At 39.8% G+C, this 17,740-nt stretch overlaps 1 protein-coding gene across 2 annotated transcripts in view; it reads left to right on the forward strand.

Annotated features, from left to right (window-relative positions):
• The window catches only part of ADAMTS9 (ADAM metallopeptidase with thrombospondin type 1 motif 9), a 178,339-nt gene that overhangs the window by 47,708 nt on the left and 112,891 nt on the right, over positions 1-17,740 (forward strand). For both annotated transcript variants that reach the window (XM_025376938.1, XM_025376939.1), the window contains 5 exons: positions 2,304-2,449; positions 10,170-10,351; positions 10,441-10,577; positions 12,417-12,534; positions 12,791-12,886. In XM_025376938.1, the coding sequence (XP_025232723.1) occupies positions 2,304-2,449; positions 10,170-10,351; positions 10,441-10,577; positions 12,417-12,534; positions 12,791-12,886 (679 nt within the window). The remainder of the gene's footprint in view (positions 1-2,303; positions 2,450-10,169; positions 10,352-10,440; positions 10,578-12,416; positions 12,535-12,790; positions 12,887-17,740) is intronic.

Here is a 17,740-nt window from a genome sequence, read left to right on the forward strand (position 1 = left end):
TCTTACTTATGTTTGGCATCAACCCCTCTGTCCCTTCATTTTCTTTTCTGTAAAAATGGAAGTTATAATAGTACCTACTTCGCAGTGTGTTGTGAGGACTAAGTTTGTATATATAATGCTTAGAACAGTGCCTGACAAATATTAAGTGCAGTGTACACATTTACCATTATCATTGCCACTGTTATTTAAGTGGGGTCCCGTATGTGCTAAGTTATATACTAAGTATGTTACATACTTTGTCCCATGTTAAACTCCAAATAATTTTGGCCAGTAGGCCCCCACTTTTTGGTTGTGGAAACAGACTTTAAGGACTCACCCAAGGCCACAGAATTATTTTGTAAAAGAGTTAACAGTCCTAGTGAGACCTGTTATATTCTGTTAAGTTTTGTCTGTCTAGACCCGCTGTGTTCAGTATGGTGGCCACTAGCCACATGTGGCTATGTTAAAATGTCAACATGAACTGAGATGTGCTTAGGTATAAAATACACCCCAGGATTTGAAGACTTAGTGTGAAAAAAAAGAGCATTAAAAAACTCATTAGTAGGCCAGGTGTGGTGGCTCAGTCCTGTAATCGCAGCACTTTGGGAAGCCAAGGAGGGCAGATTTCTTGAGCCTAGGAGTTTGAGATTAGCCTGGGCAACATGCTAAGATCCCTCACCCCCAACTGTCTCTATAAAAAATAAGAAAATTTAGCTGAGCATGGTGGTATACGCCTGTGGTCCCAGCTACTCGGGAGGCTGAGGTGGGAGGATCACTTGAGCCTGGGAGGTTGAGGCTGCAGTGAGCCATGATTGCACTACTGCACTCCAGCCTGGGTGACAGAGGAAGACCCTGTCTCAAAAAAATAAATAAATAAATAAAATAAAAAATATCTTGAGTAATGTTATATAGATTACATGTAGAAATAACAATGTTTTAAATAGATTGGGCTAAATAAAATAAATTAAGTTTTTTATGTGACTTTAGAAATTCTTAAATTATATATGTGGTTCATGTTCTGTGTCTACGGGACAGAGGTACTCTAGACAAAGCTGTCTGTCTGTTCATTTATTTTTATATGTATATTTTCTAAGAAATGTTCACAGCCACTGTAAAGACAAATATGAAGTGATTTCCAGAGAGTGACGTAGTCCCCACTGCCTTGGTGCGCATTTCATGTGTCCTGAGTCACCCGGGGTTCAGATGCAGAACGTCTTAAGCCTCAGCCAAACAGCCCAGGGAAAGGGACGTGTCCTCAGATACTGTAAGAGGATAATTACAAGGGAGGAGGCCAGGCAGACTGGAGAAAGCTTAATTGCACTGTTTAAATAATTGTTTACCAAGTATTGTGTGGGGGTGGGGCCTGCTATTCCCACTGAGACCTTCACCTACCTCTTATTTTTCCACTTTCCCTGCATACTGCCCCACCCCCTGGTCTTCAAACTTCTCTGCCTCTCCCCTCTTGGCGGCTGTGTCCTCCCTGGGGATAAATCATGACAGCCGCCACCAGCTCTGCTTCAGAGATCTGAGCGAGCCGCGGGGCGTCACCCTCCTGTGGCCACTGCCGCCACTGTTCCTTTGTCCATTGCTCAGTGACCTCGGCTTTGTGTCAGGGCTTCACACCCCAACAATGGCAGAGGGTTGGAATGGCTTCTCTCCTCCCTTGTCCTGCTGAGGAGTTTTATTTTGTTTTATTATTATTTTTTAAACATCATGGCCTTCTTCCTGCTCCAGGCTGGAGAATCTGAAACCATTAGTAACAAACAAGTAATAAAGTTTAGGGCTCTCTGTAGTGTGTCCATTTTGCTTTCGTCTCATCCTGACAGGTTTCCTGGAGTGTGTTTATAGGAATCATGTAACTCGCTTTTTTTTCCCCTCTCCAATATAATTAAAATTGGGAGCAATAAAGCATTATAGTTTACCAGACTTGTAACTTCTCTAGGCCTTATTGATGGAAATTCACTATGCAAATCTTAGAACTCATTTTGGCCCTGTCTATAACCACCCTTCCCATTTCCACTCCTGGTTTTTCCAAGTAAACTAATTGAGCCGTTTGAAGCTTGCCATTGGAGTTACCATGTCAGCCTGGAGCCAGTCACTGGCCAGTTTTATTCAAGCAAGCTATAAAGGAAGACCCAGCCTAAAATCACTAAGTGTGAGATTAAAATCCCTATAGTTTCTAGTATTCATATAGATGATGAATCTGCAGCATTTCAAACCCACACATGGAAAATAATTAAAGTATGGTGTGTTTAAAAGGACAGCCAGTCCTGTAACAACTCATAGCGCCAAGTCTCCCTCACTATTCCCCTTATTAAATACAGCACTGCAAGTATGGATTTTGTGTTCCCAAAGAAATGGATGTCCCTGTGACAGATGGATCCTGGGGAAGTTGGAGTCCCTTTGGAACCTGCTCCAGAACATGTGGAGGGGGCATCAAAACAGCCATTCGAGAGTGCAACAGACCAGAGTAAGTCCTAGAATGTATAACTGTTATTATTGGTATGTCAGGAACAAGAGATTCCTAAAGGGAATAATTTTGGTGGATGAAGAGCACATTCCAAATTAGAGAGCTAGAAAGAACATAAACTTCAAGGGCTGCTTAGACTCACGGTACCCAAAGTCTATTCCCAGGCACTTCTCCCTGTATTATTGTTTTTCTCTCAAGATCCTTTGTTATTCACAGTTTCATCTACCAAACAGATGATGGTTTTGGGGTTGGTCTGTTTCCCAGTGTTGACAATCAGGCAGGTCTCACTCTCCCCGCTACACTCAGAGCTTAAGATAGCACACTAATGGAGTGACTAGATAGATTTTCACATGGAAACAAAAACATTGGGCATTTTCATCCAGTTTGTAGACTAATATACTCCCTCTAGTTAGACCTCAAGGGACCTGGGACCCCAAATCAAGAATTACTTTTTATTTTATTTTTTTCTTTTCTTTTTCCACCAATAATGTGTTCTGTGATAAGAAATTACTTTTTTAATCAATCTAGTTGTATTACAGGTGAGACAGCTGAAGTCCCCATCCTACAACCTGACATTTTACAGATTGAGAGTCTCTTGCCTTTCAGAATAATTCTCATTGTGTGACTATGGCAACTTCTACCAGCCTAACCTTGTCAGCACTGACATATTTAAATACAGTCCATGGACTTTTTCCCCCAGCATTTGTCATAGCAGACATGGGTAGGGGGGGGGGGGTTGGAGGGTTGGGGAAGCCTGTTTATGCATAATAAATTGCTATCTTCATTTTGAAAAATGGCATCCAATTTTACATAGATCTAAGACATATAGTTGAAAAGGAATAGAAAATAATAGGTAAGTAAAAGTAAGTAATAGTTTGTATGGCACTTTCTCAGACTTGCCATGGAACCTATTTAGGCTGGGGAACCAAGAAATCTATAGGGATAGTTTTTCAATGTAAAAACCCACAACCACTTTGAAGACCCTAGCTGCTTTGGGATTTTGTAAAATGATTTCCTTTAGCAGTCTCATTTATTTTTAATAGCTTAGATCATGGATAGCAAACTCTATTGTACTGAGAAGCAAATAGGTGAAGCAAAGGAACTAAGTAGGCTAGGGTAATACAATAGTTGTATTGTAGAGATCAAATGCAGGGCACTACTCAGGTCTGGCTGATTGTTCAGAGGTAAGAAAAGAGTCTAATATTGGCACAGCTTCCAAATCTTTTCTATGAAAAATCTGAATTGTGTGAATCAAAAAGAACATAGCTGTAGGCAACTGGTTTGCAAGCCCTGGTCTAAATACTCTGTACTACAAATCTCAGATGATGATTAATTTACTTTAACTCATTTTTGTTCGTAACCCAACCTTATTTCATGTCCATGTAGTGGTCAACAAGGAAGATAACTAAAGGGCTATGAGATATAGACTCTGTTCCATAAAACTAATACTGTAGCTATGAATAAAAATGAATAAGCCTTAGATTTTCGATATAGCCTATATTTTGAATTAGTTTTTAAAATATTAGTATAAATATAGATCATGCTTAAAAAGATTCAGACACAAACATATAGAATATTTTAGAAGTTGTCACACTATTCCTACTTCCTGCTTATTCCCCATGAGAAATAATCACTAAAAAAAATTGGGTGTGTGTCATTTCAGACTTTTAGAAAAGATTGTGGATGTAAATATGTATTATATGAAATAAGTACCATATAATATAAAATAAGTATATATAATATAAAAGAAGCTTCATACTGCTTTTTAAACTCAGCTATACATCCTTGTTGCTGGTATTGTTGAAGCTTTAAAAGAAAATCTTGTAACAACTAATATGATGAATTTTTACATATTAAAAACTATTTGTTGGCTACGTTGAGCAAAGTTATTAGTTTATAGTAAATGCTATCATGAGGGTATGAACTTGCAAACAGTGACCACTTTATAAGCACTTAAAACATTTTTGACTCAATAATATTCCATTCAAAATAAGTATTTGGCCTTTTTTTAAATACTACTTTTTTAAGTCTTGAGCAATTCTAGAAGTAATGTGAAAAGTGGAGAGAGATAAATCACTCCATAATTAGAATGGGCTAGACAAAGAAAATCACCCAGTGTAAAGATCTCAGCAGAAAAGGATCTTGAGCTTCAAAGTGCAACAAAGATCCTCACATTCAGAAGTTAAGAACCAATCATTAAAGACCTCAATTAGAGGTCCTTGTCCCTGCTGTTTGCTATGGGAGTTTTTTTTTTTTAAAAAAAAAAAAAAAAAAAAAAACACCTAGTTGAGTGTCAGCACTGACATCATTTCATTAAAACTCCTCCAAGTTATTTGCACTTTAGGATGGCCCTGTTAATTGAGGAAGGAGACTGCCTCTGAATACAGAGGTTACAATGGCTCTGGGGGAGTCAATTTGAAAAGAGAAAGGAACACAGAAAAGGGAAAATCAGATCCAAATCTCAGTTTAAAAGCTTGTTCAGAGAAATTCACAGAGCAGATGGTTCATTATGTAGAACGTAGAAGTGGTTGCTGTCACGCTTCTCAGGGAGTTTGAGGGGAACAGCTGCCCCCCTCACCGGGAATATGCCTTTTGTCAGTTTGACGAGCCCTTACAATATAATGGAGTACTCTGTTTTTAGAACCCAAGGTACAAGGTATGTCTCTATTAAGGACACTGGATTGTTTTGTCTTTTTTCACAGTATTTATCTGATTCAAGAGTGTATTTATTTAGCATCCAGAGACTTTATAGTATATTCTTAGGAGTTTTTTCCCCCCGGAAAGCATAAAAGCCAAAAAAGATGGGATTATGCTCTACTCCACGAACAAGCTGTAGAGACCATATGCTTTCTAATTTTGGTCACAAGATATTTTGGTCTCAAGTGGTATGTATGGTGCTACAGGTGGGGCCCTTATATTTTGTCTTTAGGTGCTTTATTTTTTTAATCTCAATTTTGATCCATGCCCTACAGATAAGATGATCATAGTTCTGGTTTGCAACAACAGTCCCTCGTTCTATCTGTTGCCCTGGAGGAGTTATTAATAGCTCCCGTTTTCACTCTCAGAATGTTCTTGATTGGGCAATTAATTATATGGTCTCCCGGCCTATAAGAAGTGTATAATAGAGTAAAATTTAAAATCAGAACCACCAAAATATAACTTACAGTACCAAAACCAGACTGAGCTTTGGAACTAGAAGATGTATTTTCAGACTTTTGGGCCCTATACTTGTTTTGTGCTCACAGTTTGGCTCAGAGCTTCCTTGTGGCTGAAACAAAATGGTACATAGAATTGTTACAGTCTATCAAAAACAAAAATCATACCAGTTCCTCAGGAAAGGCACAGCATTTTATTTTTCCAATGCTTCTATTTTGCTTTTAAATTAGGAGATAGGTTAAAATTTGAAAATAATAAACTCAAAAATTTGAGAAAAAAAAGATTGTGAACTAGATATTTCCCCCTTAGGCTCTCTCCATAGCAACTGCTTATGAAATCTTACTTTAAAAACATATTCAAGACATATGTCTATTTCATCCAGAAAATGAATTTCTCATTTGGCTGTAAGGAATTACAGCAAGGCTTTTTTTGAGGCACTCGGTTTGGATGAACTTGTTTCGAAATGTTGAGAATTGATTACTGTGGAAGAGCGATTAACTAATGAACACATAAAAGAATCCAGTTTCATAGACTGCCCCATTTGGAAAGATCATTAAAGATGGGCTGGTACAGCTCCCGCCCCATCCCATCTAATTTTGAATAGCCTTTCAGCATTCTCCATAATTGGCCATCAGGCCCCTTCTTAAAAACCTCCAAGCACAGGAATCACACTACCTTCTGGGGCTGCCTGTTATATCTTTAGAAATGTCTTGTGCCAACCCTAAATCTGCCTACCCTAATTCATTGTACATAAACGTAGAAGTTGAGATTTCTGTTCAAACCCTTTTGCAGACCAAAGTTTAGCTTTCCTTGAGAATAGACTGTATCTGTGATGACCTCTGCAAAAATTTCGTTATAGTTTTGGTCATGCATCATCTTGAATTTCCTTTCTATGTATCAACAGGCATGGCTGTGTAATATGTGCTTGAAAGAAAGATCCAATTTGGCTGTGCATAATAGGAATTACTCTAGCAATTTCCTTAAACCCTTCCCATCCCTATTTGACATTCAATATTTTAAAAGGATCTTAATAGTTGGGAAATGTGGTTACTATTTTTTAAAGCTATATTTCCTATTATTTTCAATATTTGCCTACCTGGAAAAATACTCCTATTCCGCTAAATAATGAAATTATAAAATGATTTTTTTTTCCTTGCTGAAAGATGAGTTTGGTTGGCTAAAGTTTTCTCTATTATATAGTCCATGTAAATCAGGCAACAGTCACATTGCCTAGGAGAGAGGAAACATATATAGTTTAGAAGGCCAATTTATATTTGTTAAAGTCATGTCCATAATTAAGGAAAAAATTGTAACCTGCCTTTACATAAAAGCAAATCAACTTGCAGACCAAGTTTTGATATGGAAAGAGGCCTGTCTCAAGGGAGACAGCCTGAAAGAGAGGCCAGGTCTTGAGCTTCTGGTCAGGGAGAGTTGGATTGGGCTCCCGTCTCAGTACAGTCAGTGACAGAATTTGGAACGTAGCGCAGTGACACAAGAATAGTCCAGGGATCAGGAAACCTTTTCCATCAGGGCCAAATAGTAAATATTTTAGACTTTGCACTTTATGTGGTCTCCATCACAATTACTCAACCTTACTGATACACGGAGAAACAAACATAGACAATGTGGGTGTGGCTATGTTCCAATAAAACTTTATTTATGGACACTGAAATTTGAATTTCCCATAGTTCACATGTGTCCCAAAATCTTCTACTTTTAAGATTTTTTTTTCAATTACTTTAAAATGTAAAACTTATTCTTAGCTAACAAGCCATGCAAAAATAAGTGGCGGGCTGGATTTGGCCCACAGGATGGTAGTTTGCCAAATCTTGTAATACCTAAACTTTTATTAATCACTTACTGTAAGCCACACTTTGTTCAAGTGCTTTGAATGTATTAATCTAGTTAACCCTCACCACAGCTTTATGAAGTAGATATTAGTACCATCTCCCTTTTACAGACAAGCAAACAGAGGCTTGGCAAGATTAAGCAACTCACCTAAGATTGCATCATTATTAAGAGGTATGGCTGGGATTCAAACCCTTTGTTTCCAGAATCCATGTTTCTAACCATCAGGAGTATTGCCTCTCACATATAGTATTTTTTGTGTGTTTATAAAAAATGTTTTTTATAAAAATAAATCCCAAAATACTACTTGCCATGTTATAGTGGTCAAAGCAAGCAAAGGTGGAAACTGTTACCATCTGAAGGGAAGCCACCTATAAGTCATAACTATTTGCAGTCCGAAGAACTACTGCATTTGATAAAGTTCAAGAATCAGCTAAGACTTGTTATATAAGAGAACAAAAAAATCAATTTTAAAAACTTTATGTTCAAAGTGAAAGAAATATGAGTTACTTTCAGGCAATAAATAAATGATTGATCCACCATAGTCAGCTGGGACATCTAAAAAGATTCCATAATGATAGTTTCAACTGGAGGAAAAATTGAAGGGGGTCTTCCTTGTAGTACATTTAAAACAAGTTTCACCTGAGCAGGTATACAGTCCTGCTCTATTATTCATGGATAATCTGTGATATTTTATGCATGAGACTGGGGTGCCTTGTTACTGAGAAACGGGCTTGGATCTAGGAAACCCATTCTGCATCTCTAAATGGCACCGAAAAAGAAAACAAACAAAAAAAAGACTCTGAACCACAGCACACAGATAATGTAGCAGACGTGCACAGAGAAGATTCTGGGAGACTTGGATTCCAGTCCTGACTCTCCTCGTTTGTTAGCTGTGTGACCTTTGGGCAAAGTACTTCTCTAAACATCCTGTTACTTGGTATGAAAGCACCTCATCTTCCCTGGTCTTGGACAAGATATGAAGGAGCTTTTCCAGGTTGAATGAATAGTGCAGATATACAGTATATGAGCTTAATTGTGCTTAATGCAGAAACAGACAGACATAGACACGACTGTCTTATGTGCCATTTTGCATCCCTAGATGCAGTCTTCCGTATGATAAATAATGGTGAATGTTGATCAGACTTCTTGCTAAGTTTTTCAGAGTCACAACAAGCCTTTTAGGTACACAGCATCATCTCTGTTCTACATGTGAAGATAGAGCCCAGGGAGGTGAGACAGCTTATACAAAGTCATCCCTCCAACTTGTAACCGCAAAGCCGGTGCTCTTACTTTATGTTGCAAATCTTTGATCGAATGAGTACATTTATAACAATATTAGGACAAGCTTCCCTAGGAGGGCCTTTTTGGGACCTGGGCACGCTGCAGGAGCGCTGAGTCCTGCCTCAGTGCTCAGAGTGGGTGCTGAAGCCAACTGCAGAATCAGATCAGATTAGATTGGGCAGTGCTGACATGTACTATCATAGTAGCTAACATTTTCTGGCATCTACTATGTACACTCATTTTAGAGAAGGGGAAAATTGAAGCTCAGGAAGACTGAGAACTTTGTCTAGGGCCACACAGATAGGGCCAGATTGGAACCGAGATCCGGATAGGATAGAGATAGAGGATAGGGCCAGATTGGAACCGAGATCCAACTCCAGAGCTCCTTCTACCTCTCATTCTATATTTCGTGAGCAGGGATATATTTCTCATTCCCCAAAACTCCTGTTTGAAACAAACCAGCCAAAACCCCATTTTTTATAGTCCGATTACTCTGAAAGATTCATTCTAAAGGAAAAAAGGTGAAAAATGTCCTTTCAGTTTCAGGGTGTTCTAGGGCAGTTGTGAAACCCGAGCTGTTTGAGCCCTGGCTGGGTGAGCCCCAGCTTCCTATGATTCTGTGATCTTCCCATTTCCATGATGAATTTGGCATGCTGGTGACTGCTGGTAGATGTGTTGTATAATTTACTCTCTGGATCACATCTGGAATATACATGCACAGGGTTGCATGCCGAGATTAAATTTGCACTGTGATGCTTTGCAAGGCGTACGCCATACACTCGTCACACAAAAACTAATGAAACCAGTCTGCTCTTTCCTGCTTCTCCTCTTAAGTTAGTCAAAATGTGAACACATTCCCATTATTCCATTTTATTTGTGAAACAAAACAAACAAAAACAATGGTTGTCTGGAGAGAGGGTGTAGAGGGACAGAATGAATGGAGGTGTGAGGGAACAAGTTTTTGATGGTCTCCTGTGAATATGTCGAGGTACAAAAGGAAGATAGGGAGCATTCCAAACCACTGTTGGGTACCTTTCACCTTCTACAGTTTTAACACTGAAGCACCGTGAATGTCGGCAAGAAAAGGAACAAAAAGTGGCCTAATAGATTCAGATTCAAGCTTTGTATCTCATACTTTAAGCTATACATTCTAACATTTATCCTCACAACTGCCTACAAGGTAGCTACATTCAATTTTGCAAATATAAGGGAGGCTTGCGGAGGTCAAGTGACTTACCCAAGGTTATACGCATCATGGTATTGACAGCAGGAATGCAAAACCAGGATTCAGGGCTCTTGCCCATTCCTCTGTCATTTGCCACCCTAGATTTACTTCTCTAGAAGACAGGAAGTCACGAATGAGGGAATGATGTTCAGAGGAATACATGATAATACAGTGTGTGTGCTCTTCACTTTTTTTTTTTTTTTTCAGGCCAAAAAATGGTGGAAAATACTGTGTAGGACGTAGAATGAAATTTAAGTCCTGCAACACGGAGCCATGTCTCAAGCAGAAGCGAGACTTCCGAGATGAACAGTGTGCTCACTTTGACGGGAAGCATTTTAATATCAACGGTCTGCTTCCCAATGTGCGCTGGGTCCCTAAGTATAGTGGAAGTAAGTGTGTCTGGTGTATGTATCCGCCATTGGCCGGCCGGCACCGAGGCCAAGCACGAAAGTCAAGTTGTAATCTTTCTCCTCTCCAGTTCTGATGAAGGACCGGTGCAAGTTGTTCTGCAGAGTGGCAGGGAACACGGCCTACTATCAGCTTCGAGACAGAGTGATAGACGGAACTCCTTGTGGCCAGGACACAAATGATATCTGTGTCCAGGGTCTTTGCCGGGTAAGTCCCAGGTGGTGTTTTCTTCACTGTGTTTTCCCGCTGCCAAGCTGTGGTTTGTGGCTTCCTAGGTAGAATAGCAACTGCTAATATCTGTGCACTATTGCCAGGGCAGTGGTTCTCAAAGTGTGGCCCCAGGATCAGCAACATCATCAGTATCACTTTTTTTTTTTTTTTTTTTTTTTTTTTGAGACGGAGTCTCGCTCTGTCGCCCAGGCTGGAGTGCAGTGGCGCGATCTCGGCTCACTGCAAGCTCCGCCTCCTGGGCTCACACCATTCTCCTGCCTCAGCCTCCTGAGTAGCTGGGACTACAGGCGCCCGCAACCACGCCCGGCTAATTTTTTGTATTTTTAGTGGAGACGGGGTTTCACCATGGTCTCGATCTCCTGACCTTGTGATCTGCCCGCCTCGGCCTCCCAAAGTGATGGGATTACAGGCGTGAGCCACCGCGCCCGGCCTAGTATCATTTTTTCTAATGCACGTTGTGCCAAAGATTGGAAACCATTGCCCTTGATTTTTCTGGACATTTTCAGTCTCTGTGAGGGTCTTCCACAAAACCTCTCCTTAAAAATTTATTATAACAGTTTGCACACACACTCCTTTGCTATAACCTCAATGCTTAAGCAAATGCTTCCTGACAGCAAATTTTTTAGATTGAATAGCTGAGGTCGAGAAATATGTCAGGAAGAATAGCTGGCCTCACTCTAGTTTCTCTTTGCATTTTTAACCATGATCATTTCTACCTGAGACATGCCTGTTAATTAATTATTCTTGAAAGGGAAATTGGGAAACTTCTGGGAAACAGCAAAGCATCAGAGTAGTGATTTCTCGGGCTAGATACAATTTCACTGTTCTCGTTAGTCAAAAATTATTTCTGATCTGGTTGGGCTCTGAGATGATGCCTCTGGGTTTTTTTGTTTGTTTGTTTGTTTTTGTTTTTGTTTTGCCTGTGGTCCAAAAGCACATTGGAGTTCCTGGTTGGAAGGATTTGATTGAAAGAACCCCTAAGGGTATCACCCACTGACTAATAGCTTATACTGCAGATTTCCTTATCTATCCATTTCACAGCAACACATTGAGTTTTTCCTCAAAGATTAGTTCACACAAATGAACAAAATGGACAAGAATGTGGACTGTGTTCTCCTGGTCTTCTGGTCATTGTCAGTGTATGTTTCAGAGTTCAGTGTACGTGGCTGCATTGTGTTAATATGGGGAGAAATTCCGGAGGCCACTCGATGGAGCCTCAGGCTTGAAACTGGCGGCCCATGGTCATACTTTGGCTGGCATTCATAGCTAATATTTAAACGTATGGGATTTTACATAAAATCAATTTTTCCAGCTTCTTTGGAAAATTGGGAAAAAATGTCAACACAGGGCTCCCATCCCTCATGGCAGCAATAGTCTGGAGTGGACAGCGGCAATTCCCTTATGATGGGGCATGAGCTCTTTAATTAGATACAGTCCTCACCTATGCCCTTTTTTTTCATTCCTAAGCAATTTTTTAAAAAATTACTGTGCTTACTTACAGACTAGTGCTTTTCAAACTTTTATCTGTAGATGAAGCACCTGAGGAATCCTATTAAAATGCCAACTCTGATCCAATAGATCTGGGTGGGTCCTGAAATTCTGCATTCCTGACCACATCAAAGGTGCCCATGGCTGCTGGTCCAAGGACCACATTTTAAATAGCAAGGCAGTATATAATTTCAGTTTTCAACCTTTGCAAGTTTAAAGGGACTTGACTTTCTTGTCATTTTGAGTGCACAAAAAAGAAACACATTATTTGGCATTTTATAATCTCTATAATACTTACATTTATTTCAAATCTTTTCTTTTTAAAAGCAAGCTGGATGCGATCATGTTTTAAACTCAAAAGCCCGGAGAGATAAATGTGGGGTTTGTGGTGGCGATAATTCTTCATGCAAAACAGTGGCAGGAACATTTAATACAGTACATTATGGTAAGAATCTGCTCCTAAGAACCGTGAGAAGGAATATGGTCAAAGTTTGAAAATTGTTAACCACATGTAATACTGAAAAGTATTAATGTTGAGCATAAAAATCAGTCTTGTTATGGTGGATTATCCATCAACGAGAAGGCACCTAATAGAATTATATGAGAATACATTCTATTCTTTTGTTGTCCACTTTTTATTCCATACTTAGAGAAAGTGAACCATTTTGTGGAGTACTGAATTTCTGCTAAATTATTTTCAGGTTACAACACTGTGGTCCGAATTCCAGCAGGTGCTACCAATATTGATGTGCGGCAGCACAGTTTCTCAGGGGAAACAGACGACGACAACTACTTAGGTGAGACGGGATGCCCTGCCACTTGTGAGTTCTGGTTCTATGGAGCAGTGGCCAGATACTACTTCCTTCCTGCTCTGGCATGCAGAGGGAGAGCTTTCAGATGTCATGGATTTGCATAAAATAAGTGCATCTCAAAATTCATCATTGTTTCTCCCTCATACGTACACCCTCGGAGTATTGATTGAAAAGTTATGTAGCTGCATTATTTGATATCAAGGGATTTACTCTGGATCTTAAAAAATACAAAGGCCCCAAGTCAAATTTTGAAAGTACTTATCTTCTAATTTTAGCATAAAATCCTTGCTCTCATTGGGTCTTTTCAAAAAGCTGTCCTGTGGGGAACTGACTTGCAAATGTTTTATTAGAAGCATTACTTGACTTCATTTTTATATTATCAGCTCTAACCAGTAGCAGACCACTGGTAGACTTATTCAGTATTTCATTATGCCTGTTCATTGCAAAAGGTTCTATGGTGACATGTATTTTTCTTAAGTCATTACTAGAATAACAGTACTATACAGATTTTTTATCCTTTTCTCACTGAACCTAGGTGCATGATTAATTAATATATATTCCTTATATTTAAACCACACGTACCAAAATGACATTGTGTTGATTTTCAACAGTTTGCTCAGCCCAGTCCCATCTTATTTTATTATTTATTTATTTCTTAATTTAAAGTTCTGGGGTACATGTGCAAGACTGTAGGTTTGTTACATAAGTAAACGTGTGCCATGGTGATTTGCTGTACCCGTCAACCCATCATCTAGGTATTAAGCCCAGCATGCATTAGCTATATTTCCTGATGCTCTCCCTTGCCCACACATCCTGCATCCCGCAAGCCCCTATGTGTGTTATTCCCTTCCCTGTATTTTTGAGATAGGATCTCACTCTGTCACCCAGGCTGGAGTGCAGTGGTGTGATCACAGCTCACTGCAGCTTCAACCTCCCAGGCTCAAGTGATCCTCCCACCTCAGCCTGAGTAGCTGGGACTATAGGCACTCACCACTATGCACAGCTAGTAGTTTTTTATTTATTTTTATTTCTTATTTATAGAGATGATGTCTCACTATTTTGCCCAGGCTGTGCTTGAACTCCTGGCCTCAAGCAATCTTCCTGCCTTGCCTCCCAAAGTGCTGAGATTACAGGCATGAACCACCATGCCTAGCCCAGTCTCACTTTAATTTATTTTTATGTAAATTTCTGTAAGTGATTGTGAAATTTGCCTAACTGCCATTTGAAAGAAAGGGGACATGGAGAGTAGAGTCATGACCGAAAGGGATTTAAGTGGTCACCTTACACAAAACTCTTCCCAGCCATGAAGAGCAGCATGGCTTACACTCAGATCTAGAATAAATTAGAGCAGTCTTGCTGGGCAGTCAATCTTTAAAAGAAATGAATGTACTTTCTTTCTTATAATATCCAGGCAGGAACTCTATTTATTCATCTGAATTCAACCAGTATAGAGGCCCTTAATACAAGTATTTAGACATCTTGAGCCAGAAAGTGAGTATTTGTTGAATTGAATTAAAGCCTATATCTCTATTTTGGAATGTCTACACGAAGCTGCATAGATAGACAGTGAGCCTTTAGCTAAGCATGCTAATCAAGTATGATATTTATACATGACTCCATTATGGCATTTGCTATCACCATTCATTCACTCACTCACTTATTTAATATGTGCCAGGCACGCACTGTTCTAGGCACAGTGAACAAAACAGATAAAAAAATTTGTGTCTTCTTGGACATTACTTTTTAGTGGGACAATAAACAATAGGCAATAAACAGTAACCTGACAGATAAGAAAACTCCATACTATTACAGGTGATAAGTGCTGCTAGAAATCAGAGCAGGCTGAGGGAAATTGGGATACCAAGTGTGAGATGTGGACAGTAGAGTTGAAATGTTTGAATCACAGAGCAAGATAGCAAGCTATTTAGAGGAAGAGCATTCCAGATAGAGGGAATAGCCATTGCAAAGTTCTTGAAATAGGGAAGAACAGAGGGAGGCAGTGTGGCTGTTGCTGAGTGAACACAGAGGACACTCCTAGATAAGGTTAAACAGGACTAGGTCATAGACAACCACATAACCATTATAAGAACTTTGGCTTGGACTCAGAGACATCAGGAGCCACTGGAGATTTTGAGCTGAGGAATGAGATCTTACTGCATTTATGTTTTTAAAGGAGCACTCTGGCTGGCACATTGAGAAGACATGGTGGGGGAAGTGTACAGGACAGAAGCAGTGACATTGATTAGGAAATCATTGCAGTAATTCAGGAGAGAGATGCTGGTGGCTTGGCCCCAATGGGAGCAGTATGTGGTTAGATTCTGGATATCTTTTGAAGTTGGAACCCATATGATTTGCTGATGGATTGAACATAGTGTGTGAGAGAAATAAAGGAGTTAAAGGTACAAAGGAATCTCAAAACTCCAAGGTCAAAACCTGAGCAATGGGAAGGATGGAGTTGTCATCAACTGAGATGACAAGACAACTAGTTACATATTTATTATACTACCACTAGTGTTTTGAAGTTAGGGCAGGGTCTTTATGTCTTCAGCTACTGACATGAAGCCTACATATGATAGGTACGAAGCAAATGATTGCTGAATTGTTGAACAGCCATTGTCCATGCTGTCTTTAATGAATACCTACTGTGCGCTTAATGGAGAATGAGGTTACCTTGGAAATGTACATTGACCTCTTCTTTCAAGGGCCGTAAAGCCTTGCTTGGAATTAATTACTCTATGATGACATCAGCTTTTCACTACCCCAAATATCCAAATGAGTGGCAACTTTATAAGACAATTAACAAAGTTCTCGGGGAACTGTTTTCAAATTATTTTGCGGGGGGAATCCTTCATTTCTCCTTGAACAGCTGCAGAATGGGGCAAGTATTTTTCTTTGTACACTTGGTTATAAATTTGAGCATGTGATTGCTGTGTCCTTACTACTTCCTAATTAAATCAAACAGCATTGCATACAGCCTGCTTTATAAATTAATTTCCTGAGAACTGAAGGCCATATTGAGTTGCTCCTTTCTTCTCTTCGAAAGAGAGAAGGATTCTCTGCTATTCTTCTCTTTCTTGGAAAAATAATCTCCCGTCAAGTGGTGGCCTCAATTCAGTTCAACTTAATGAGTGCACATCAAGCACCTGAATTCAGGAGGGCCTCCTGATAACCTTTTATTATTCGCTGGAGGTTTCTTAATCTCCTTGTAAAGAATGAAAACAAAATTAAAGATTTGTCATCTGGGACAGGCAGTCTGAACCAGTTATGGCTCTTTAATGGAATAGAATAGGAAAGTCACCTGTTGGCATAAGGAAGTCTCTCTAGAAGCAAATGAAAAGTGTGCAAGCCTACATTGCAAGTCACAGTCCACTGAGTGTGAAAGTCGAGACCTCAGAGCCTTTGAACCTCACAGTGGTTACTCAACAAGTTAGGAAGAATTTGATGTTGTCATCAAGTCTGGCGTGTGTAAATATTTACTCTTGGCTTGAGGGAAGATGCAACAAATGCACTGAGAAGGTTTTACAACCCACACTGGGTCTCGCGTTGAGTCCAGTCACAGATGCCCCATTGCTAAGCAAAGCAATCTTCATCCTTATCCCTTATGTGTGTGGTGTTTTTTTTCTTTTTTTTCTTTTTTTTTCCAGTGTGAGCCAAGCCATACTTTTCCGTGTATTCTGGGAGGGAGAGATTTCCAGGAGAGAGGGCCTTTTGTAGCAACCCAGCTCTGATGGGTGCAATGGGAGGGAAACCAACCCAGGAAATTAGCTCCCTTAATCGCATTAGTGGGAGGTTGGGCATTAGGCTCTTGTTTTCAGGAAACTATTTGTTTCACAAAGTACCAAAGCAGAAAGCCTCCCTGTCAAAGGTCATCCTTTCACATGGACCCCTTCCTCCTGTTCAGCTAAAGCCAAGTTGTACCCAGGGCCACCATGTTCATATCCCTTTAGAAGAAAAAGTAACCATTTCTGTGATACTTATTTGTCTCCAGTGCACTTAGCTCTTGATTAATTGTGGCAATGGGAAGATGGGAATCCGTGCGGTGCAAGATAAAATAGGAATTTTTTTTTCATCTGATGATTTTAAGGATGTCTGGGGCCAAACCGTTTATCAGGGCAGATCGTAAGAGGAATCCTTTATCATTTGTGCTCCTCTCTTTCACCCCACTCACATCTACTGGAATAAAGAATATGCAGTGAAGGGTGAAATACCCTGAGTCAGCAAAGCATGAAAGGAAGCCTGGAGACATTGGAAAAGCCCCCCAAATTAACCCAGAACAGACTATCACTCTTTACATATGACCACACTGGATTATCACCTGATTTACAGAACCAGCATGGGACATTTTACTTCCCCCTTTTTAGCAAGACATCAGCTGGGTAACTAGCATGCAACTTCATTTGAAAGAATTGGGTGATTTTGTTGACAGCTCATCGTACTGTCACCATTTGAATGACCCGCATTAGGGAGCAGCCTCAGGATACCCGAGGTGCCACGGAAACAACCTAAACAACCTCAGCTTCAGTGACCCATTGAAACTCCTGCCTCTTTCATGGCTGGTGGATCTCACGCTGCAGGAGCTACAGGCAAGACAAGGTTGTCAGAGGTTTACACTGACTGAAAAAGAGTCATTTGGCTGGAAGCACTCTATCCTCCTTGTCATGAGTGTCAGACTCCATCAATCACTTAATCTTTCAGCATCATCGATTGAGCACCTACTATGGGTTGGGATCTCTCTTGGGCTTATGAAAGTAAATTTTTATTTTTATTTTATCATTTTATTTATTTAAGGGGTAGGACTACAGGTTTCTTACATTCATATATTGGGTAGTGCTGAAGTCT

This window comes from Theropithecus gelada, chromosome 2, assembly GCF_003255815.1.
Source record: "Theropithecus gelada isolate Dixy chromosome 2, Tgel_1.0, whole genome shotgun sequence".
In the NCBI taxonomy this organism is placed as follows: Eukaryota; Metazoa; Chordata; class Mammalia; order Primates; family Cercopithecidae; genus Theropithecus; species Theropithecus gelada.